General features: G+C 39.1%; 1 protein-coding gene across 1 annotated transcript in view; it reads right to left on the bottom strand.

Annotated features, from left to right (window-relative positions):
* Positions 1-25473, bottom strand: part of SOBP (sine oculis binding protein homolog) — a 147357-nt gene that overhangs the window by 105536 nt on the left and 16348 nt on the right. Inside the window, exon 3 of the mRNA XM_077780039.1 lies at positions 25238-25423. Within this exon, the coding sequence (XP_077636165.1) occupies positions 25238-25423 (186 nt within the window). The remainder of the gene's footprint in view (positions 1-25237; positions 25424-25473) is intronic.

Below are 25473 nucleotides of genomic sequence, written 5' to 3'. Positions count from 1 at the left end.
GTCTAAGAAATATTTTCTTGCTGTCTCCTGGGGGGCGGGGGGGGGTGTCTTTTGCTGTATCTTGAGTTTTCTGGTCCTCCCCATTGACAATGTGTATACATATGACTGATTGCCACTATTAGCCACATTTTTCTTCCTTTATGGATTTTATTATTATTATTATTATTATTACTGTCCCAGACTCATGCTCCCAACATGAATGGTAATCACAAAGTCCCCAAAAAGCTCTAGTATAGTGTTGTCTGATTTCTGAGTAAAATCCCCCAAAGACTAATTGCTAAGCAAGGCCTGGTCCATGAGTTGTTGACATATTCATGGTTCATAGAGTCTGTCATGCAATCATTCCATTTCCAGGGAAAAGATTTGGTTTGAGGCAGTGCGGTCATCAGCCTGCAAAATTAGAAGCAAACTAATTTGTAGTGCAGCGATATGGCTCTTTACCCGCTGAGTATCATCACTCAGAACTATGTGCAGCATTTTATTTACCTTAATGGAATAAATATTGTCATTTTAATGACCATTTTTTTTCACAAATTACAGAATGTGATCTATTGTTAGTTATCAAAGAAGACAGTGTAAAAATGACCTTTAATATGAACCAAACATTTTTGATACCACAACTTTCTTTAAATGGAGTCATAACATGAATTCAAATGTCATACAACTACTGCATCTAATAATTTGTTCTATTCTATTCAAAGAAAGCTTTATTTATATTTTATATGGTTTCTAATATGGCATTTGTTTACATATAGACATTTTACATGAAGTGTCTATAGACATGAAATGTCATAGAACATGAAAGCCGAACAAAACATCTCCGAGTATGGAGGAGTTTTTTTATTAGATTAGAAATAGTATATTTAAAAAGTAATTATCTATCATTATTATACTAGTTTGAACTGTGAGGTTCTATTATTCCCAATTAGCTGCTTTAAAATCTTAAAGTCCTAAAAAAGAGGATAATATAACAGAACTCTCCCAAGTGATCCACTGGCAAGAAGTTTGATTCTGGTGAAATCTGTAAGGAAAAAAATGTTTATGGGGGAAATTCTTTGGCCTCAGAGTTCAAAAAGGAGACCCCACTTCCCAAGGAGCCGCTTTAGAACAACCATCAGGATCCCCTTGTTTTTCCTTCCTTTAAATAGTCTGGTTTGGGAAACAAAATCTAAAAATTTTCCTCCTAGATCCTTAATGGATATAAATAAAATAAAGTAGTCCACTACAATGGACTAAAACTGAGATGAAAGAGGGTGGAGAACAAGGCGGTAACAAGGCCAGCACGGGGCCTCGACGAGCAGGGATGCAACCTCTCAGGCTTCCCTCCATCCCTGCATCCCTGCCAGGCAGACCCACTGGTCAGTTTTTTAAAAGGAGGCAAGGATACTTTCTTACACTGGACCTAACACATAAGCAAAACGTAGAATTTTAAGGGAGATGATTTTTATACATCATTTAGGCTACAAAGTAACAATATGGAAAGATGAGACAAAAGAAATTGTGCCTTTTTGTTTTATATGTGGCAGTTGGAAAACTCTTTGAATGGTGGCTAGCATCTGTCTTGTTAAATAATTCAGTATTCCCATCCGCTTCTCATAAAATTCCATTTCATAGAGGCAAACACTTTGGAAAAATTCCATCGGATTTCTCCTTTTCTGTCATAAAACTGCAACCAATAGCGAGGACTCCAAAGATGAGACAACATTTTCAGATGTGTCAGGTACTCTGGTCTCATAAAAGCCATTTTCATTAACATTATATTTAAGGAACTAAGAACTGTAATTATCTAAGTTAATTTTTTAGCTAAAACATAGCTCAAAAGTCTGCCCCTAGACACGAGATGGTGCCTCGTCTTAAATTTGTATGACTGAACCTCTAGAAAACAGGGCTTGTCTTAAGCCCTTAAAACCAAAGGGATACGTTCATTTCAACAACCATATTTTTTTTTAATCTGAAAACCGGTAATTACGTGCATGCTTTACACTGGCAAAATAGAAGGCCCTAGCATTTTAGCTTTCTAATTTGATCCGCTGTAAAAAAATTTTTTTTAAATATTTCTTCAGACTAAGGAGAACCTGACTTCCTATCTTATATTTAGGCTAAAATCTGTGCCATTAGAGACTTGAGATTACCTCAAAGAAGACTGGCATAACCGTCTTATAGCCATTAGTCTGTGTGCTTTTCATAATGAACAATGCAATAACAAATGCAAAATATTTACAGCATTAAGTCACATTCCTGAGGCGAATAGTTTGTATAACATGATAAAATTTTCATATGATAATATCATATAAATATGTATCAGTCAAAATATGCATGTTTCTATTAATCATGAAAAGTTTGTGTACCACCTCTTTAGGATTTAATTAAGCAAAATGTTTAGGGCATTTTCTTTCCAATCTAATGTTCAAAGAGCTATAGAACGTTATTCCACTTTACATCTCAGAAGAAGTTCAGATTAATTACTCTAAGATGAAATCAAAATCGTATTTATTTATCATAGTGCAGAGAAGTATGAGATCAAGCATTTCTGGAATGCCTTGCTGAAGTTGTTTGAGAAACTGCCTTATCTGGTGACTTTCAAAAATAAGGATGGCCATTGGTCAGTGGTTTTCTAGGGGCATGTGCGTTGGCTATGAACACGCATACCAGCTTACCTGACCAGAACACAAAGAAAATCAGGACAGCCCTACTGGACCCCAAGGGATCTACCCCTATAAATTTACCACCCCTTTGTAACTTCCATGGGAGTCTAAGACTGAGGGAAAAACCAAAGTATTTACTGGTGATGTTTCTCTCCTCCAACGGTTCCTGGAAAGCACACATCCAGATAATCATTTCAAGATTTGAATTCTATTTGAGACAAGTTGCAAGGCAGTCTGATGTGACTCCTGGGTATTCTCTACACCATGAAAGGAAAGTATGGCACGAGTGGCCCTCTGTCAATCTGTTTGTCAGAGTAGCTATACTGATGAACACAGACAGGGGCACCTGGGTGGCTCAGTCAGTTAAGTATCTGACTCTTGGTTTTGGCTCAGGTCCTGATCTCATGGGTGTGTGGGTTTGAGTCCTATGTTGGGCTCTGCACTGACAATGCAGAGCCTGCTTGGGATTCCTCTCTCCCTCTCTCTCTGCCCCTCCCCCTCTCATACTGTTTCTGTCTCTCTCAAAAATAAACTTAAAAAAAAAAAACCCACAAAAAACGAAGAACACAGATAAAGACATGGCCTACAGGGCAGGCAAGAAACTAGGGTTAAAGTTTGCTTTCTTTGCAGCCCTTCTTGGAATAATTCAACTGCAAAAACTTTGAGGCAGATCAGTTTAAAAGCCTCTACAGAGTCCTATAGAAGCTTCTGTACAATTCTTTGGATTCTCAAAGTGAACATATGAGGAGACCCAAAAAATCTGGAACACTGAGCCAAAAGGAGAATAATCATGGCTAGCCATTATTCAGTATTTAATGGTAGCAGGCAGAGTACAAATTTCTTTAAATTTGTCATCTAAACTTATTTACAACCACAGCTCTCCAGGCAAATACAAACATGATCCCCACTGTACAGGTGGGGAAAGTGGAGTTTAAGAGGTAAGTAATTTGCTCCAAGTCACAGAGCCAGTACACACCAAAGCCTAGATGAAGACCCAGCTGTCTGACTCCAGAGCCCAAGCTCTTGACTACTACATCCTAGAAACCATAGCCTTTCTAAGTGTTGAGATTACACGTCATCCACACAGACTTTTCCAAAAGGACTAACAGCTGTCACAGATTCTGCTACATACACAGCACCCTGCTCCATGACACATTAATACACAAAGAAAATGAAATCAAAAAGGTCAAAGTGTCTTTGAGGAGACAGCTGAAGTGTTAGTTAATCAATATTTGTTGATTGATTTTTTAAAAAGTTAAAGGCTCACAATGCAAGCCTTTATTTCTTTATGACTATGAGACTTGGATTTGCTGCAAACATTCTGTCTGCACTTTCACCAGCAAGTGCCACTTAAACAAGGAGACAGGGCCAATACTGGATCTCAAGAAGCAGTCATTCTATCCACAGTTAAGCAATACTTTTCCTAGCTTTCTCTTTAGTAAGGAGGGGAATCCCAGCAAGACATGGATAAGATTGACTTTCCATGTGGGTGAATCAGGAACCACTTACATCTGTAATTGCAAAGATACTGATAAGAAGATCCTAGCTTCAAAAATTATGCCACAACTGTTCACTAAAACTAAATTCTACCATTAGAGAGTAATTTATTTGGCTATATATTTTATATATCCCATTAAAACACAAATTCTCTAAAAGCAATAAAATTCAGTACATATTTGTCAATAATGACTTATGCATTAAAATGAACGATTCTTTTTTAAAAATGAGTGATTTTTTTCTGAAGAACAAGTTTTCACAGAGAGTGGGGAGAAGGGCTAAGGACAAGGTTCCAATGAAAGAGGTGGAGGGCAGAAACAGCAGAGGGTATGGTACAAGAAGCCTCTGGTATTCCCTACTTTGCTGAAATCTAGTCCTAGGCATATAGGTAGAGTAAGCTGAGGGCAGCAAAAGCAAAGAGTAGACAGAAAAAATATTGTCTGATCATAGTGTAGCAACTATCCTCAGAGCGCCTTTTAGATGTGAAGTAAAACAGCAGAAGTTGAAGGAGGTGGGAGGAATAGCACACACCCAGGGATCTCTGGAAAAGAAAAGCAAGAGGCAGATCCACTTATCCCAGTTTCAAGGGGGTGAGTTTTGTTCCGAGCGAATGAGGTACAGATATACACTGCTTTGCAAATCTAAGTCACTATTAGTTTGAAAAACAGTGTGGCAGAGTGCCAGGAGTAGAGACAGGACATTGGTGAAAATATTCATATGGCCCCCTTTTAGCCATGTGACGTGGGCCAGTTACTCAAGGCCTAGTCATGTCCACCCTCACTCTGAGGTGTGGTGAGGACAAAACTATAGAAAGTAGCCACATCCCACATGGAAATGAGCCTTCCTTAGAATGCCTGACAATCAGACGTAAAGGATGTAAAGGAAGTAAAGGAAGGTGTCCACTGTGTGAACCTGGAGAGGCCCGGATGACCAGGCTCCAGCTTCTTTAATTGTATCCCTTCCCATGGATGACATCCGCAGAACCACTATCTTCGAACACAAAGAACAACCCAGTTAATTGGTTAAATTTCACTAACTCAGACTATTTAAGGGGAAAGCCATTACATTTAATAAAAGCTTCACTTACAGTTATTCTTTTTAAGAATTACTTAACTTGAATTAATAGTGACAAGGTGTTGCCAAATATATCACTGTACTGCCAGATATTCTGTAATTAATAGATGGGAATTCTTTGTAATTATTACATCAACTATCTACACATGGGTGGCTTTTCCTAAGTGCCTAAGAAGTTTGCTCTTTTTAAAAACTATCACAGTAACACCGAAAATTTTTGCCTTGGTAACTGAGCTATCAAAAGTTGCAAAATAATAGAGCCTGACTTAATAAAATTTTTTGTACTTATTTCTCATTAAAAGGATAGATGCAATTAAATGATAGAGGTTCCATACAGCTATGATTCTTCATAGTACCTAAAATTATCCCTATTTTTTTCTTTTGGAGATAAAATCATTTGTAGTGATTTCAAGAATTTATTTATTTATTTATTTATTGGATGAAGTGATTTCAAGAATTTAAATAGTCCATGTCCCTCTAAATAGAGTAGCAATTAACCCCAAAATAAAATCAAAATTTCTTTACATTTTTTAATGTTTTTCTATATTTCTGAGAGAGAGAGAGACAGTGTGAGCAGGGGAGGGTCAGAGAGAGAGGGAGACACAGAATCCAAATCAGACTCCAGGCTCTGAGCTGGCTGTCAGCACAGAGCCTGATGCGGGGCTCGAACCCACGAACCGCGAGATCATGACCTGAGCTGAAGCCAGATGTCCAACCGACTGAACCACCCAGGCGCCCCCAAAATTTCTATACAAAAACTAAAATTTGGTTCGAGTAAGTAAAAGGAATGAGCATGTATTGCACAAAATCACAGAAAAATTACAGAATTTAAATTAACTTTTATTTTTCTGATGGAACTTTTCTAGCCAATTTTTATTTTTATATGTATGTATGATATATATGCACACATATGTGTGTGTGTGTGTGTGTAAAAGATGGGGACTCCAGAATGAATGAAACATCTACATGCAACTCCCTGCACTAGGTGGCTGGTCAAGAATGCTCAGTGGAATAAGACATGGCCCTGCTTCCAAGAACAGAAAAAAAAGTGTGAGATGAGGAAGAGCCCTGAAGTTGTCACATTAACAAGACTGCAAGAAGAGAAAAGCAGATTAGGGGTGCCTGGGTGGTTCAGTCGGTTAAGCATCAGACTCTTGTTTCAGCTCAGGTCATGATCTTGCAGTTCGGGAGTTCAAGCCCTGCGTCGGGCTCCTCACTGACAGTGTGGGGCCTACTTGGGATTCTTTCTCCCCTCCTCTCTGCCTTTCCCCTGCTCTCTCTCAAAATAAATAAATAAACTAAAAAATAACAACAACAAAAAAAAACAGATTAGACTAGAGCCAGTGGGGACTGAACAAGGAACCCACTGAAGGATGTTTGGCAAGGATAAGGGAGGGGCTCATCCTGTTCCACAGGTAATAAGGAGCTCCTGTATGTTTCTCAGTAGAACATGACAGGATCAGAGAAATGCTGAACAAGGTTTCTCCAGCAGGGTGGATCAGAATTCAGAAAAACTGGAATCTTGTTTCACATCTAGGGGCCTCAGTAAGCAACAAGAGGGGCAGGCTCCTTGTCTCTCTTGCCTGTGCGTGTTCAGCGCCTAGCACATAGCAGTGCTTAAACCATGTTGAATAAATAAACAGATGGATGGATGGATGGATGGATGGATGGATGGACAGATGCAGAGGAAAGGAGATGAAGTTCAGAACCTATAGAGTGATGGTAGAAATAATGAGAAGACATAATCAATTGCCAAAAGGTAGGAATGTAACTCACCCAGAAATAACTCAAACTTCAGAGAATTCATCTCCCTGTGTTTCTAGTCCAAGAACACCAGGGAAAAGTCCAAAGAGTTCTTTGAGTAAATTCACTGTGTACTCAAAGTCAAACAGTGAATTTGCTTTGCTTTCAGTGACCCTTCCTCACTTATTTTCCGAATATTCAAAGAAAGATAATGAGAGATCCCATAAAGACACAAAATGGTAATCCTCTCTTGAATTCCATACTAAACTTGGATTCTTTAACAAGACACTGCTAAGCACATCTATCTACAGCTCCCAGACAAATTATCTCCCCATAATTTCCCTGATTTGCCAGTGAAAGAACTCCTTGTTAGTCCCGTGGACAATCTCACCTCCATATCTCAGTACTCATGGTAGAGAATCTGTCTTTCCTATTTACTCACCCTAAGAAAGTGGAATAAGAAAGGAAGAGGACAAGCTCAAAACTAAAGAAAGCCTCCATGTGACATTTCCCAAAGCACATTCCATAAAGTACTAATCCCAAGAGATACTTAAATGGGTGTTATTTTTAAAAAGACTCCCATGGTCAAATATGTATGAAAACACTGGGCTAAACAAAGTTAAATAATAGACTCTCCAAGACTTTTTGGTACCACCAGTGTATAACTAGGAATTTTAAAGAGGAAGATAGAATGTGCTATATTTCACCAATTTGACCATGGACAGAGAATACACAAACCTGGACTTCTAAGGACATCTCCATCAGATGTGTCGCTCTACTGCCCTACATCACAGAAGCATGAGCACTTGCACGTGGGTCATTAATTATCAGGCAAGCTTCTCCTCTTTTGCCCAGAATTGGGCCCTCCATTGCCAGGAGCTTTGCACTGGGCAGAAAAACAAGGCCCACAGCCACGTGGCCAGTACTAGGTATGCTGACCAATGCTTACTAGTCCTCAAGAAACACCACCAGGCTGAACAAAGATATCCATGGTCCACAAAGCCCTGCGGTGCCTGCTACATGTATCCAATACAGGGAAGGTAACCCTTTTCCTCTAAGGTCCTACAGAAACAATAGCAGAAATGAGTAATAAGTCAATGGGAGAGTAACATTGCTCTTAACATACTGAATTCATGTTTACCAAGTGGTTGCCATGCACAGGAGCTCAAGCAAAATCTTGTCCCCCATTCTTGAGCCCTGGATATGACCCTGTGACCATCCAGATGCCCTGGGACAATGATGCTGCAATCATGGGTTTGCTGTCCACTGGATCTCTCTCCTACATGGCTGAAGTATGCTCACTGAGCCCCAGCATCTAGCCAACAAATGCACGTGAATAGGGAGCAAGGTCAAAAAGTATGCACCAGCAAATCCATCACTGCTAGAAAAGAAATTCTAAGTCCCTGCCCTGCATCATCTCCAAAGAAATACAAATAGCAGCATTTTAGGACTAAAGGGTCAAACTGCTTTCCATAGGACATCAGAGCGAGAAAAGTATTGCCATCACCTACTATTTATCTGAAGGCTCATTTCCTCTTCTGAAATCTGCCTGTCTCATTAATTACATTTAATGGGTCCCACAGTGGTTGACAAATCTCCCTAGAGGGGAAACTTTAATTGTAGACAAAGGATTCATTTGTGCCAGGACTATCCTAGAAGCTGGAAATACTCTGACGAACAAGATATGATCCCAGCCCTCAAGACGCTTCCCACGGCTGCTCCCAGTGTAAAATGTCAAGGTGCAATAGAAAAGGATTATGGACAAGCCAGGCCTGCTCCCATGGCTCTATCACCACCCAAAAGTCACAGGAGCCAGGCGTTCTTGGTAACTACAGAGAGGGATATAAGCAGCCCCAATATGACTGACTAGCATGCCACGTCCCACCTCTCAGCATTTGGGACAGTCCAGCCAAGCAGCATACCGGGCTGGGACTACCATCCTAGGGGATGTGAATCAATGTGTTAGAGACCAGGAGTCAAATAAACCTGTTAAAAGAACCAAGATGAAGCTGCTGGAACATTGTCAACAATAATTTACTTTCTCTTCACCTTCCCATCTTGAAATAGTCATTGAGATTTCTTGAATGAGAGTAACCAATGGTTGAGGGACTCTCTAAACGGGTCCCATGACAATCCCTAGTCAGGAATGTGTTGAGACATCACATGCCAAAACAGCCCAGCTATAGACAAGGTGGAGGAGGGCCACACCAACCAGAAATCTCTCAGAGTCTTGCCTTCTCTCTACATACTCCCTTTGGGCTGATCAGCTATGTATTCCTGTGACCTCAGTTACCATCTATAAGGTGAAGATTTCCAAATCAACATAGCTACCTCTCATGAGATGTTATTTCCAACTGCCTCCCAGCATCTAAACCTGTCATGTCCAAAGCTGCATACACACCCCTCTGCATTACCTGCCTCTTTCCTGTGTCTTCCATCTCCGTTCCTGCCTCTACCACCCATGCAGTTACCTGCTAGCAGAAACCCGGCATCTTTCCTGCCTCTTCCCTCCTTCCCACCCCCCACATTCTGATTATTCGCCAAGTCCTCCTAAGTACTTTTATATTATACATACATTCATTCAATTCATTCATGCATGCATTCATTCATTCAATAAGTATTTACCAAGTCTAATTATGTACCAGGCACTGATGTAGGTGCCCATCCTCATGGAATTTACTTCTGTCCATTCCAGTGAAGCCACCAACACCTCTTGCCCATTCTACAGGAGGCCTTCTGTCTCACTCCTGTCCAGTTCATTCCTTCTGCTCTGGATGTGGGAAAATCTTGTGAAACACAAATCCGATCACTGCTCTCACCTGCTCAAAACCCTTCACTGGCACTCACTGCCCTCAAGAAGAAGTTGGAACTCTTCAGCATGACCTCAATGACCAGGCCAGCCTCAGTTTGTCCACTCTCTGGGCTCTGGCTTGTTTTACTTTTCTGGAGGTTCCTGCTCTACACTGAGTCTTTCCATGTGCTGCTTCCTTACCCACAACCTCAAAATCTTTGACTGATTCACTCCTATTGCCTCTTCATATCTAATCTTAAAGCTCATCCTAGGGAGGGGGCTTTCTTGACCTCAAACCTGTTCAGATCCCACAGAATTCTGGACTTGATCATCATCATACTCGTTGGGATTTCTTTTTAATGCCTGTCTCCTTCAGCAGACCAAGAGCCAATTAAGACAGGGACCATGTCTGGTTCACTAGAATGAAATGTCTGACTGAAGACCTCAGCCTAAGGAGCAGAAAAAGTAGAATCCTTACCAGGTGCACCTTGGGTGGTTGGATGCCCAGGGTTGGGGTGGGGGCCGGGTGAGGGGGGGATGCCAAGGATACCATCTTCAGTAATCACTCAGAACAAAGCTGCTTTAGTGGGAAACACCAGTGAAAAGCCCCAGAATAGAATGTGATCGTTATTTCCACTCGCCTTGGCCAAGTCCATGAACTAAGTCCTCTCAATTTAACAGAAACTTTGAGAAGTCAGAATTGGGAATGTCCCTAGAATAACAAGAATTACCAACTTCACCATCACTTCTCTCTTAACCAAACTTCATTTATACTTTCAAATAATTAAGAGCAAACAGTTCAGTTGGGTCTAGGCTAATCCCAAAAACACAATCACCCTCTACAAGCAAGGGAAAACACAGCTGACATTTCCTCTTATTTCCTGTTAGCATCTTGGTCCTTGGTGACCTAGGTGCAGGGTTTTCTGGAATCCTAACTAGGTCACACCCCTAGTTCCAGTCTGTGTCAGAGATGACAGGGGTGCGTGACCTAGAACCCATGTTTAGAGGGTATCCCCACTTCAGAAGTAAGTTCTGGCCCTGGTTCTGACATTAATGCAACTCAGTGACTTTGAAAAGGTTGTTAAGCCTCTCCAGCCTCATTTTCTCACCTATAAAAGGGAATTTAACAAGATCATCTCTGAGGTCCCTTCTAACTAAAATTCTAGGATTCTAACTCTGTCAAATTAACAAGGTTCATTTAAAGGAATACAACCAGAGGATATTTTTTTTTCCTTTCCTTTTTTTCTTGGAGTCCTGACTTAATTTCTTCCCTTTTTATCCTTCTATATGGCTACCACTGTTGTCTCCTGCCCTTACCATAAGAGCCTTAGAAAATTCTTTGACTGATGGTTTAATTTTAGAAGTAGCCCTTTCTAAGCTCTCCAGTATTTGCACCACCATAAACCTGGTACCCTCTTTTTACTCCTCATTATATATTTATGCTTGACTTTAGAGGGACAAACATTAATGTCCATAAAATTTTAACTTTTCATATTCTTTTCCATTAATGCCTGATCTTTCACTGTGGACTTCCACACACATGGTATTTTACCCTGAGTTTCTCAGAAAACAGACTCTGAGACAAAGATTTGCATGCAGGTTGGTTTATTGGGCATGCGATTCCAGAAAGTAGGAATGAGGGACACAGGGAAAGAACATGGAGAGGAAGAAGAGCCAGTATAATGATGTGTTACTAAATTGGCCATCACTAAGGGAAAGTGGTATTCAATCATAAAGAACATTCTTTGGAGTTTATGACATACTTTTCATAGCTATTCCTTCAGGGGACAAAAGAAGGAAGAATTTATTCATCAACTCTCATGCCTCATTGACCCAGTGTGTTAATTCCCCCTACACTTCTGGTTTGCACATGTGTGGGTGAGGACCGAAAGGATTTACATGACGCCACACTGCTGTATCAGAGAAGGCCTGCAACCAGAAGCTACAGACATATGCCATAAGTGTGAGGCAAGGCCCTTTTATAATGCACAGGACTAAGCTGTCAAAGTACCACGGCAATCACTGGATTAAGAGGTGGGGTCAAGAGAATCTGGAGAGGGGGGCACATGGGTGGCTCAGTCGGTTGAGCGTCCGACTTCGGCTCAGGTCATGATCTTGTGNAACACCCCTCTTTTTTTATTTATTTATTTTTTAAATTTTTAAAAAATATTTACTTATTTTTGAAGGAGACAGAGACAGAGTATGAGTGGAGGAGGNGTCTCCCTCTCTCAGACCCTCCCCTGCTCATGCTGTGTCTCTCTCTCTCAGAAATAAATAAAAAATTTAGAAAAAAAAAGAGAGAATCTGGAGAGGTTCCATACACACGGCTGTCATCACTGCAGAGCCTACTTTCTCAACCATGGCCCCATTGACATTTTCAGCCAGATAATTCCTTGTTGTGGGGCTGTCCCATGCATTGTAGGATGTTGAGCAGCATGCCTGGCCTCTCCTCCCTATGTGCTAGTAACTGGCCCTCTCCCACATGTGACGACCAGAATGTCCCCAGATATTGCCAATGTCCCCTGGAAGGTAAAGTTACCCCCTGATTAGAACTACTGGTGTAGACTACTGAATATCCTACTTTNGAGGGACACACAGAATCCGAACCAGGCTCCAGGCTCTGAGCTGCCAGCGCAAAGCCCAACACGGGGCTCGAATTCACAATCTGCGAGATCATGACCTGAGCTGCAGTTGGATCCTTAACTGACTGAGCCACCCAGGCGCCCCTCAAAAGCACCTCTCAGGCAAACCATGAGAGACTCTTGAATGCTGNCTCAAATAGACCACTAGGAGAGATAGTTATGTCTTATGCCGGTGACTTAACTTTTGGGCCTCACCATGATATACTTCATGTAAATAGATGATAATTCCTTAATAATAAAGAATGATGAGATTTTTAAATAGTTGATTTGAGAAAGCCATAAACAGACTAGATATAGAGGGAAAGTGTTAAAACTGCATTCTAAGGCTTAGTTGCTTAAATCAGGAGTGGAAATAAGCAAATTTTTTTTAAAAATCTAGGTCTCTAAGTCAAGGACTCATTATTTTTTTGAGACAAAGATCTTTTTCCCTCAATTATGCATGTATGTGATATACATACAATTTCACATTCAACTTCAAGACCTACACTCACACCTAACCCTATCCAAAGAACTCCCTGGAAACCATGTTAACTACTGTTGATGAACATTTGGATTGTTTCCAGGTGTTTTTTTTTTTAATTTTTTAACCTTTGTTTATTTTTGAGAGACAGAGAGACAGCATGAGTGGGGGAGGGGCAGAGAGAGAGGGAGACACAATCTGATGCAGGCTCCAGGCTCTGAGCTGTCAACACAGAGCCCGACATGGGGCTCGAACTCACAAATCGTGGGATCATGACCTGAGCTGAAGTCAGATGCTTAACCGACTGAGCCACCCAGGTGCCCCGATATTTTCCAGTTTTAAGCTATTATGAATAAATGCTTCTATGAAAGTTCTTCTATATGTCTTTGGCTCATGTATACACACATCTGTGTTGAGAATATATCTAGGATGGAATTTTTGGATAATAGGATATGTGTAAGCTGAGCATGAATAGATATCAGCTATCAGCTTTCAAGAGTAGTTATACTGATTTACACTCTCACCAGCAATGTTTGAGAGGTCCAATTGCTCCACATCCTCCTCAACACCTGGAATTGTCAGACTTTTCCATTTTAGCCATTGTAATGTTTATGTCCTGGTATTTCACTATGGTTTTAAATTTTATTTCTCTAATGACTAATGAGATTGAACAACTTTTCATGTGTTTATCGGTCACTAGGTTATTTTCTTTGGTGAAGCGTCTGTTTTCTTTTTTATTTATAAGGGTTCTTTATATGTTATGAGTATGAGACTTGCGGGACATGCATCACAAACATCATCTCCCACTCAGTGATTTATCTTTTATTCTTTTAAAGATGTCTTTTAATCAACAGAAATTCTTATCTTTAATAGAATCTATTTAAGCAGTCTTTTTCTTTACGATCAATGCTTTTAGTGTACAGTTTAAGAAATACAAGGGGCACCTGGGTGGCTCAGTCGGTTAAGCATCCAACTTTGGTTCAGGTCATGTTCTCACCATTCGTGGGTTCAAGCCCCACGTCGGGCTCTGTGCTGACAGCTAGCTCAGAGCCTGGGCCTCTTTCAGATTCTGTATCTCCCTCTCTCTCTGATCCTCCCCTGTTTATTCTCTCTGTCTCTTCCCCCCACCCCCAGAAATAAAGAAAACATAAAAAAAATTTTTTTTAAAAGAAATACAAGTCTACCCAAGGTAATAAATATGTTCTCTTATGTTTTCTTTTAAATGCTCAATAAGCTCTATTGTTCAGTCACATTTAGATCAATGATCCATCTAGAACTTACTATTGCGAATGGTGTGAAGAAAATAATCAACATACTTTTTTTTCCATAAGCACATTTATTGATAGTCTTTATCCTTTCCTCACTGCACTACATTGTTATCTTTATTGTTATGGACTGAATGTTTGTCTTTCTGAAATTCATATTGAAGCCCTAACTCCTAATGTGATATTATCTGGAGACTGTGGTTTTGAGAGTTAATTAGGTTAAATGAAGCTATAAGGGTAAGGTCCTGATCTAATGGAACTAATGACCTTCTAAGAAAAGAGAGCAGAGATCTTGCTATCTCTCTCTGTCACATCAAACACAGAGGGAAGGTAACCATCTGAAACCCACAGAGAGCTCTTACCAGACACTAAGCCTGATGATGTTAATCTTGGACCTGCATTCTCCAGAACTGTGAGAAAATAAATTTTGGTTATTTAAGCCACCAAGGCCATGGTATGTGGCTATAGTAACCCAAGCTGATGAATATATTTGTCATAAATCCAGAATCTGTTTATATTTGTTTCTGAATTCCACTGCAGTGACTTATATGTATACCCTTTTTTATTATCTCATTGTCTTTCTTTTAATACAATAGACATCATTTATTATTGTTCATGGTTTCTGTGAGTCAGGTATTTGGGAGTAGTTTAGAGCAATTCTGGTTCAGAGTTGCTCATGAGGTTACAGTCAAATGTCTCTTGGAGCTGCAGTCATTAGAAGGCTTGGGTTGGACTGGGGGACCCGCTTCTAAGGTGGCAAGTTGGTGCTGGCTGTTGGTGGGAGGTTCCCATTTCTGTCTGCATGAGCTCCTTCACAGGGCTGCTTGAGTTTCCTCATGCTCCCTCAAGAGTGAACAATCTGAGAGAACTAGTCAAAATTGCAATTACCTTTTATGACAGCCTCAAAAGTCAGTCACACAAACCAGCCCCAATTCAATGCAGAAAGAAACTACCTGGAGACCAGGATCATTAGGGTCATTTTTGAAGCTGGCTTCCATAATTTCATTTATCTGAAGTCCAAAAATAGGCAACAAAAAACTATTTTGCTTGAGGGAGGGGAGAGTATACTTGGGTATTAAAACTACAGAAGAAAATAAGGCAATGGTTACCATACAAGTGGTTACCTCTTAAAGGGAAGAAGTTGTGAATGGAAAGGATCACTATTTGTAAAAGAATACACTTATACTTTACGCACTTTTCCAAAAGGCAACATGTTTCATAATTGCAAGAAAAGATTCTTTAAAAAAAAAAATTAAGCCAAAAGAGAAGTGACATGAGAAACACAAAGTATTCTTTTCTCTTTTGTGCCTCAAATAGAGATCAAAGGATTCCTAAAGACTAATTCAAAGTATGGTCAAAAGGAGGATAATAACAACAGCACAATTAACACTAATAATAATAAAATTATTTCCTTATGAATTAATTATTTGAGCCTTGTAATAATTGAGATCGGATAGTATAAGTCTTCCTTTTTTTTTCTTCAAGATTTTCCTGGCTATTCTTGCCCTTTGAATCTCCATGTAAATATAAGAAGCAGCTTTACAATTTCCATAAAATTTTATGCTAGGACTTTTTTCTAAATTGAATACATAGATCAATTCATGAAGAATATGCCTTTTTAGAATATTTAATCTCTAATCCATAAACATGGGGTATCCCTCTACTGATTTAGGTCTTCTTTTATTTCTCTCAGCAATATTTATAGTTCCATATATAACAATTTTGCATATTTTGTTAGATTTTTCCCAGGGTATTTGACAATTTGATGCTATTTTAAATGGTATTTAAAATTTCATTTTTTAATATAGTCTGGCTGGTATATAGAGATATAATGGATTTGGGGTTATTGACAATGTTTAGAGACCTTGATAAATGTACTTGTTACTTACAGTAGTTCACCTGTCCATTGATGGAGAAGGGGTGGTTATAAACAAAATCTCATTTCTACTTTTCAAACCTTACACTTTTTGTTTCTTTTTCTTGCCTTATTCCATTGTCTATGAATTCTAGTATAAAATTAAATAGAAGTGGTGATAGTGTTCATCTGTATCTTATTCTTGATCTCAGGAGGAAAGTCTTCAATATATCACCATTAAATACAATTTTTGTGGGTGCCTGGGTGGCTCAGTCGGTTAAGCGTCCGACTTCAGCTCAGGTCATGATCTCACCATTCATGAGTTCAAGCACTGCATAGGGTTCTGTGTTGACATCTCAAAGCTTGGAGCCTGCTTCAGATTCTGTGTCTCCCTCTCTCTCTGCCTGTCCCCTGTTCACGCTCTCTTTCTCTCTCTCAAAGATAAATAAACATTAAAAAAAGTTAAATATGAAGTTTTCTGTAGGTTTTTTATGAATACTTTTTGTAATAGAATTAAGGACATTCCATTCTGTCCCTACTTTGTCAAGAGTTTCTATTATCATTATGTTAAATGTTATTGAATTTGTTCCTGCATCTTTTGAGAATATTGCATGAGGTTTTATTTTATTCTGTTAATGTGATTAATTATATTAACTGATTTATTTTTTAATGTTTATTTATTTATTTTGAGAAAGAAAGAACGTGAGCAGGGGAGGAGCAGAGACAGAGGGAGAGAGAGAAACCCAAGCAGGCTCTGCACTGTCAGCACAGACCTCAACTCAGGGCTTGATCTCACAAACCATGAGATCATGACCTGAGCCAAAATCAAAAGTCAGATGCTTAACTGACTGAGCTACCCAGGCACCCCTCGAATGATATTTTAAACTTAAACCAACCTTGCATTCAAAAAAAAAATCCAAATTAGTCATGATGCATTATCCTTTTGCATACATCACTGGATTTGGTTTGCTATGATTTTTCTGAGGGTTGAATCAGTGTTCATGATGAACAGAAACTTTCCATTTTAATGTAACTCAATTATATTAAATTATCATTCTCTTTACTTCTAATGCCCTGTCATGTCACGGGATCAAAGTCAGGCTGGGATCATAAAATGAGTAAAAGTGTTTCTTTTTTTTTCTATTCTCTAGGAGAGTTTCTTTGATTTTGGTTTTATTTTTTCCTCAAATTTTTGGTAGATTCTACCACTGAAGCTATCTGTGTCTAGAATGTTCTTTGTGGAAAGGATTTAATTATTTAATTTCTTCATCAGATGTAGGACTACTCAAGTTTTCTATTTCTCTTTATGCCTTTTTTGATCAATTAAATTGGACACAATGTGACTTCTCTTTTGCAGAAATTCTGGGACTTATTCCAGTGATCATTACTTATACGTAACATCAAAATTATTAGGTGTAATGACATATGGTTGATACAGTCTTTTTATTTACTCACATTTCACATTTTTTTTCTAGCAGGTTTTCTAAAATTTAAATCGATTATTTCAAGGGGCCCCTGGGTGGCTCAGTCAGTCAAGCGTCCGACTTTGGCTAGGGTCATGATCTCACAGTTCGTGGGTTCAAGCCCCACATCAGGCTCTGTGCTGACAGCTAGCTCAGAGCCCTGTCTTCGGATTCTGTGACTCCTTCTCTCTCTGACCCTCCCCTGCTCTCTCTCTCTCTCAGAAATAAATAAAACATTAAAAAATCTATTATTTCAAGTCACTCTTCCAAAATAAAAAAAAATTAACAATCACTAATAGTTGTCCTAAACAGCATAAATTTTCTACCAGACTTTTGGCTGCCATAATTACATACTTAGGTGAGTTTTCTTTAAATATGTTCAATCAACTAACAAATACATATTATGTCATATTAAAACAGACCCTCTCAAATCACAAAATCAGGTGGGCAATTCACTAAACAAGTCACAAAATCAAGATTTTATAATATAGATAAATCACAATTACCTAAGCTAACCACATCATTTTTAAGACAAGGAAGGGGCACCTGGGTGGCTCAGTCGGTTGGGCGTCTGACTTCAGCTCATGATCTCACAGTTCGTGGGTTCGAGCCCTATGTCAGGCTCTGTGCTGACAACTAGCTCAGAGCCTAGAGCCTGCTTCCGATTCTGTGTCTCCCTCTCTCTCTGACCCTCCCCTGCTCACACACTCTCTCTCTCTGTCTCAGAAATAAATAAAACGTTTAAAAAAATATTTTTAAAAAACCAAGGAAACTGAGGCATGGAGAGGCAGAGTAACTTATCCAAGATTACACAGCCAATAAGTAGCAAAGCGGGCAGTAACAACCCAGGTCTCTTGATTCTTGCTCTGGTAGTCCTTCTACCACATCATGCTGCCATTCAAACCACATATTTGATTTGGCATTAAGAATCCTTGAACATACACAATGGAATATTACTCAGCCATAAAAAAGAATGAAATCTTGCCATTCGTGACAACATGAGGATATTGTGCTAAGTGAAATAAGTCAGACAGAGAACAATAAATACCAGATGACTTCACTCACATGAGAAGTCTTAAAAAAATGAACAAACAACAACAAAAGAAACAGACTCATAAATATACAGAACAAACTAGTGGTTTCCAGAAGGGAGGGGAGAAGGGGATGGACAAAATAGGTGAAGGGGATTTATAGATAGAAACTTCTAGTTATAAAAATAAATAAGTTGTGAGGATGAAAAGTATAGCACTGAAAATATACTCAATAATACTGTAATAATTTTGTACAGTGATGGATGATTACTACAAAAAAAAGAATGACTGAACATACCGAAATTTGATTTCCACCTTTTCAAGAGCCCTCAATGTTATAAGGAAAGATAAAGCAGGACCCCAGTCATTAATAGATAACATTTTTAGACTTCATTTTGTGTCTTTTGTTAATCACCTTGAATTTCAAATGGCTATCTTCTAGCATACATTATGTTTTTGATGCCATTTCTCCTCAGCTGTGTGAATATAACAGCTCCTGATTATCTCCCTATAGCATTTCTGCTACTTCACTTTAAATTCCCTTCTACTGTACGATGCACCCTCCAAATGCTGCTAAAATACCTTCCAAAGTCAAAGTGGAAAGATGTTTTGATTATGTACCTAGTCTACTGTAAGTTCTTGGTGATCAGGGGTGATGATATATATATTGGTATTATCTAGCACAATGTGAAGAACATCCAGCAAACACATAATTGGCTGAAAGACTGACATATTTTTTTGGATAGTCCAGTGGCTATGAATATGGGTTAAGGAGACATTATGCCTAAGTTCAAATGTCAGCTCTGCCACTTATTACCTGTGTGACCTCAGGCAAGTTGCTCTGGGTCTCAGTTTTCTCATCTGTAAAACAAGGTTACTAATAGCATCCACACAGAGTTGTTCTGAAAATTAAATGAGATAGTAATCTATTAGCACAATGCCTGGCCCGTAGGAAGTGGTCAAAAAATATCAGCTAAGATGAGACTATATTATTACGGTTATTAACTATTCCTATTCTTGCCATTCACCATCATTCCTCCTGTCCTTGTTTTAAGTGATTTGGAAAATTCTCCAAATCTGAGGGTTCAGTGAATATCTTTTCTTTTTGAGAAATGTATCTGCTACATAAATAGTAAATCATCCAAATCCCATTAACTCTAGGTAATTTTATTTAATAATTATATTTTAAAAGTTGGACAAATAAATAAATAGCAGAGCAATTTTGACTGACTCTTGTTTTCTCAATGGCTATTTGGAATACATCATTCATATGCAAGCCCCAAGAATATTGAATAACAGATAAAATAAATAATGATCATAATGCAAACCACATTCTGATTCCCACTTCCCTGCAAGTACAACTCCATGTAAGAATTATAAGAGCCAAAAAGTAACATGCTTATTAACTGTGGGCTGCTCAGCTATATACATAGGGCTTAGATGATCACGTGAATGTTTCCATATTCTCAGTTAAGCTAATGGTTCCTTAGAGCCCAGTTCTTATAACCCCTTAAGAATTTTAAGATTTGCTTGAAAAAATATATCATATTTCCATGACTATGACTGAACACAAATTTGGAAAGCTCACTGAAAGCAAACCATCCTGGAAGACAGGAAATGGTCATTGTTTTCAAAGAAAGTCAAGATGCTGCTGCACACAGGGAATCGAGCTCTTAGGAGCTTGATCTCATTTCCCTCCACATAAGCCTATGTGTGCTGTGTGGATAGACCCTATCTTTCAGTTCTCACATGGGTAGTGGGGAATAAGAATAAGGTCACTTACCATTTAAGGTAAAAGACATTTTATTCAAAACTGCCATATAAATGCAGAAATATATTTCCTCCTCTTTTTACATTTAATTTCATTTTAAAGTATTCAGGGATTTAGAGGGATTCTGGACTCGTACTAGGCAAGTTGTAAGCCTGTCAAAAGACTCAGATTTAAAATGTCTTTTCCTAGATACACAGTGTTTTCTGCAGCAGGGCTCGGTGAGACTTTCCCTAGGAAAAGTTGCTCCTTTTCATCTTTTCCTCATGAACAAAAACAATTATGCCAATAGCTGCATCGATTTTTTTTTTTAATTCTTAGGAGCAAAATGTCATGGAGGAAGTCTGAAACTAGGAGATAAAAATCCTGGTTCAAGACAAGGATAGGGGGACCCAAACCTATCCAACCATTGCAGAGGACCGATATCTGGTCAGTGGAGCTGAGTGCTATTACATTTGTAAAGCAGTAAAGACCAATATAAAGTCTTTATAAAAAATTTATATTTAAAATTCATTTGAACAGCTTTACTTCAATAGTCAAACTAATAGGGGAGCAGGACAGGTATACGTATTTTGACAGGGACTCATTCCAGTACAGCCTTTGCAATCCGTGCTGTAAGCCCTTTACTGGCAAACCCTCTTTGAATGAAGTCCTGAAGGGTTGAACCTATATTAAAAATCTCTAATATGAGAAGAATTACAGCAAGGTGACAATATAATTAACCTGAGTTATCTTTCAAAACTCTCGCTGATATATATTCTGCCACTTCAGACTATGCTCATGCTGTGATTTTTAAAATTAGCAAAGAAGGAGGCTTTCATATTCATTCAAACTAAAAGGATAAAGGAGTGTTTGCATAAAAAGAAGGAGTTGGTCAGTACTTTTTATGATTTTCTTATTCGTTTAACAGGTTTTTTAAAATTGTGACTCTTATAGCAAAGCCTTATTCTGTCCACTTCCTAGTCTGTGAAAAAGTCTGTTAGTCTTATTTAAGGATCGTGGTGACTTCCTTCACTGCTTGGAGGGAAAAAAAGGCAAAATCAGGGCTATTATCCTGTGTTTATAACAAGTCTATTACCATAGTAACGACTGTGATGTCACAAACCCTACACCAAGGGCCAAATTCTGTCTCTGTCGGGGGAAGGGCAGCTTAGCCTTGGATATCAGAAAAAATTGTGCACAAACACGTGTGGCCAAAGCAGGGACAATGCTCGTGGTAATCACCAAAGCATAGGAAGCTACCGTCCTCTGAAGAAAAGGGGAGCAGGCACAGAAAAGCAATTCCCCAAGGCCAGAAAATAAGCTACACCCACACTTCTGTATGCAGCTGTGCAAAAGGAGGGTGGAAATCCAAGCAAGTGTGGTATCACCATGTTCCCAATCACAAGTATTCCACTGGGCCCACCGGCTGCCAAACATGGATGGGATCCAGTGGTGAGCCCGCCCAAGCACATGAAACACACTCTGGAACTAGTGCCCGACCAGATGGAGCCCTCTGGTACCTCGGAGGGAACTTGCCCCGTGATGGCAAGCACTTTAAAACCACACTGGGGTTTTACTCCTACTAGGTCATCCCAGTTCACAGAATCACAGATTCTCAGGTTCAAAGAAACCCATCAAGTCTCCCAAAAGATATGGTCTTTAGAAAATGACCTTTTACAGGAACATGTTGTATCCCCTGTCACTAAGGTATCTGAAGTAGCAGACTAAGAGGTACTCTTACCCTGATATAGTCTAAAGAAGTTTTATACAAATATGCTGAAAAGGCAACTTTTTATTAAAAAGAACATTGAATCAGGAGTCAGAAGACATTGCTGCTAGTCTTGGCTCAAGAACTTAGATGTCTCCTGATTTTGAGAAAGCCGTTTAACCTATCTGACCTTCAGTTCCTTATGTAACCATATCTACCACATTATTTCCTGGGGTCATTGTAAAGATCAGATTAAATAAAATAATGAATGTAAATGAGCTTCATACACTATAAAAGATTTCACTCAAACAAAAGGTATTGTTATTATTGGCATTTTCACAGCCAGTTTACAGTAGAACAGGAATAATTTGAATGCTAACCGCTATTTTCCTTCCAGGAATCCAAAACATACACATGATCCTCATCTTCCTTACCCCAAGAGGTGCACAGTTGCATGATACCCTCAATTCTAAATTATTCAGGGACTCAGGGAGCCTGGGTGGCTCAGTCGGCTAAGCATCAATTTCAGCCCAGGTCAAGATCTCATGGTTCGTGAGTTCGAGCCCTGCATCAGGTTCTGTGCTCGCAGCTCAGAGCCTGAAGCCTGCTTTGGATTCTGTGTCTCCCTCTCTCTCTTCTCCTCCCCTGCTTGCGCTCTCTCTCTCTCTCTCAAAAATAAATAAACATTAAAAAAATAAATTAAATAAATAAAAATTTCAGGGGCTGATTATAGAGGGACGTTTTACTTCTAGCCATTGTACCATTTATTAGTTTCCCTTAGGAATACTATGTAAACCTCCATACAACTATAAAATTAACAGGAAATGTGCCTCAACTCAGTTACCCTGTGTAACAATTCTGGTTAACGATTTAACAAAAGGAGAAACTGAAACGATTTATTAGATGGAAGCTTTGTGATAATCTGTGATAATCATGGATAACTTTATCCATGGATAATTACTCACATCACTGTCAGTAAAGCTATCGTCAATTTCTGACAGGTTGGGACAAACCCAGCCAACATATTAACATTTTCTCAGTGAACAACAAAGTGGCCTGTACTGTCTTATATATGTGCAGTAGGTATTTGAATATCAGTCATTCATTCAGTTCTCAACAAATATTATTAGAGTACTACGATGTGCCAAAGCTCACCACATACCCTGAAAACTCCACTCTCTTCCTGTCCATGCTGCTGTCCCTTATAATACTACACAGAGGACTTTGGCAAACCTCATGGCCTGACTCAGAAATTCTATTCACCTTCCTATTATCATGAGGCTTTTGCCAATCTTACCCTAGTGCAAAAATCAGCAACCTGTTGTCCTGTGGCCAAACCTTCCCTGCTGTCTTTTTTGTAAATGAAGTTTTATTAGAACATAAACACAGCCATTTGTTTATATATTATCTGTGGCTGCTTTCCTGCTAGAACAGCAGAGTTCAGTAGCTGTGATACAGCTGTGAGACAGCAGAACCCAAAGCCTAAAATACTATCTGGCTCTTTACAGGATAAGTTTGTGGACCCCTGCACTTGATAATACGACTAAATCAAAATTCATCTCTCCTGTAAGTGTTTCTGCATAGGGATTAATGGAGAAAAACCCTTGAAAGCACCTTTCTGTATTCTTTGTCTTGTCATATAGAACCCCGGAGCAGCACAGAGTCAAGGTTTAGAGCAGATACAGAAAATTAAACACATCCTTCCCTACATTTTGTTTTCAGCAGATGAGTGCTTTGGAGTTGCATGAAGACAGCATAAAACCACTGGTGTTCGGTTACTCTGGCTTCTAATTCCTCTGAGTTCCTATGTCTAAGACTTCCAAGGCTCAATTTTTGGCCTGTGTCCCTTTGCATATTTATTTCCTGATCTGATGTGGAATTAGAGTTAAATGGGAGCTGTGTGCTTGAATTCCACGTGGCTGGCTCGGCAGGAAACTCCAGGGCAGGTTTTTTGGCATGCCAAACTCATGTTAGCCTCAGCTATGCTAATTTCTAAAGCTGTTTGCTTTGCTCAAATAAATCTTAGAGGGGAATTTGCATTTGGATGCACACCTTTTTATGCACAAATTATGTGCATGATAATTCTAGAGCAGACTAAGGACTGGAAAAAGAGGCATAGTGTTTACCAAATGGCTTTTGTATGGCAGGTACTATGCTAGGTGCTTTACATATATTTTCTCATCTCATGGCCACAAAAATCCCATAGGATGAAACTGTGACCCCATTTTACAGATGGAGAAACTGAGGAGAAGAGAACTCCTATAATGTGCGCATGCTCATAGAGCTGGTAAGTGACAAAGCCTAGATGTGAGCCCAATCTGTCTAAATCTAAAGCCAGGGTTCTTTCCACTTAGACACACTGCCTTAATGATACTCTTTATCATCCCCACTCACCCAAGCTGCTGGACATACATTCGAATATGAACCCTACATTTATGAAATTTGTCACCCCTCTCCTTTCCAGTGGCCTATGCAAAGTATATTTTTGGCCCTTGGGAGATACATCTGGGCCCCTCAGTCAACCAAAGGAGACTATCTTCCCTAAAAAGAAAATGCAAACATTCTCTTCAGTAAGTTATACTAAGTACTGCCATCAAAACTCCTATTTATCATAGCTCAACTCAATATACAGGAAAATAATCAGGGTAGCAATTAAGCATTCTAGCATAATTCCAACATTTCACAGCAAGCCAGATACGATGCTATTGAACTTCTTTCTCTGTATGGAACATGGTAACCTAGCTTGCACCATCACATAATGCTCAGCCCATTGTCATCCAGCTTCATACACTGCCATCTGATTTTCTGGAAACATTAAAGAACTAATTACACTTCATGCAAGTAAATTCAGACATCCATTTTTCTTTAAAGCTTTCAAAGAGAGTTTTCCAGGAATTAGAAAGAATTTGTGGCAGCAATGGATAATCTAGGTTGTTTCTTAAGTGGATTTAGAAGGGCTGTCTGCTGAGGAGACCTCGCCCTCACACCACCTCCACCCACTTCAGCTAATCAGTATATAAAATTATTTCACCTTTCTTTTTTAATTTTTAACAGAGTATTTCAGAGAAGGAAAATGACTTTTTTTGTAGCCAATGGCAGGAAATATTCATTCAATTAAGTAGATGGGGGGAATTTGCCTAAATTTGCCTAACAGAGCAATATTACTTTAAATAATACATGTGCTAATACCTCTTGTCTACAAAATTCCTAAAAGAGTCTTTTCCAAAATTAACTTTAGCATTTAATAATTATTTATAGATAATGACAACCACTTTCTGAATCGTTCTCATTGGAAACCCCAGTAGTGACTTACCTGCTGGTGGCTTTATGAAGGGCGGAGGGATTAAAGGTACAATAATGGGCACATTGCCATGATCCTTAGACCCTGCAGGCGAGTCACTGAGTCCATTTCCTGTGGCAAGCCCTGAATAGCCTGTGCTTATATTGTATGGTGAAATAACACTGTCCTCAGGTAATTTTGGTTTTGGCAAAGAATTTTCTGTAAAAGAAAAAAAAAATCACATTCAACGTTACAAAAAGGACTTGTTT

Source organism: Crocuta crocuta, unplaced genomic scaffold (assembly GCF_008692635.1).
Source record: "Crocuta crocuta isolate KB4526 unplaced genomic scaffold, BGI_CrCroc_1.0 scaffold147, whole genome shotgun sequence".
Taxonomy (NCBI): domain Eukaryota; kingdom Metazoa; phylum Chordata; class Mammalia; order Carnivora; family Hyaenidae; genus Crocuta; species Crocuta crocuta.
Note: the sequence above shows the minus strand (reverse complement) of the source record. Positions and strands in the feature narration are given on the sequence as shown.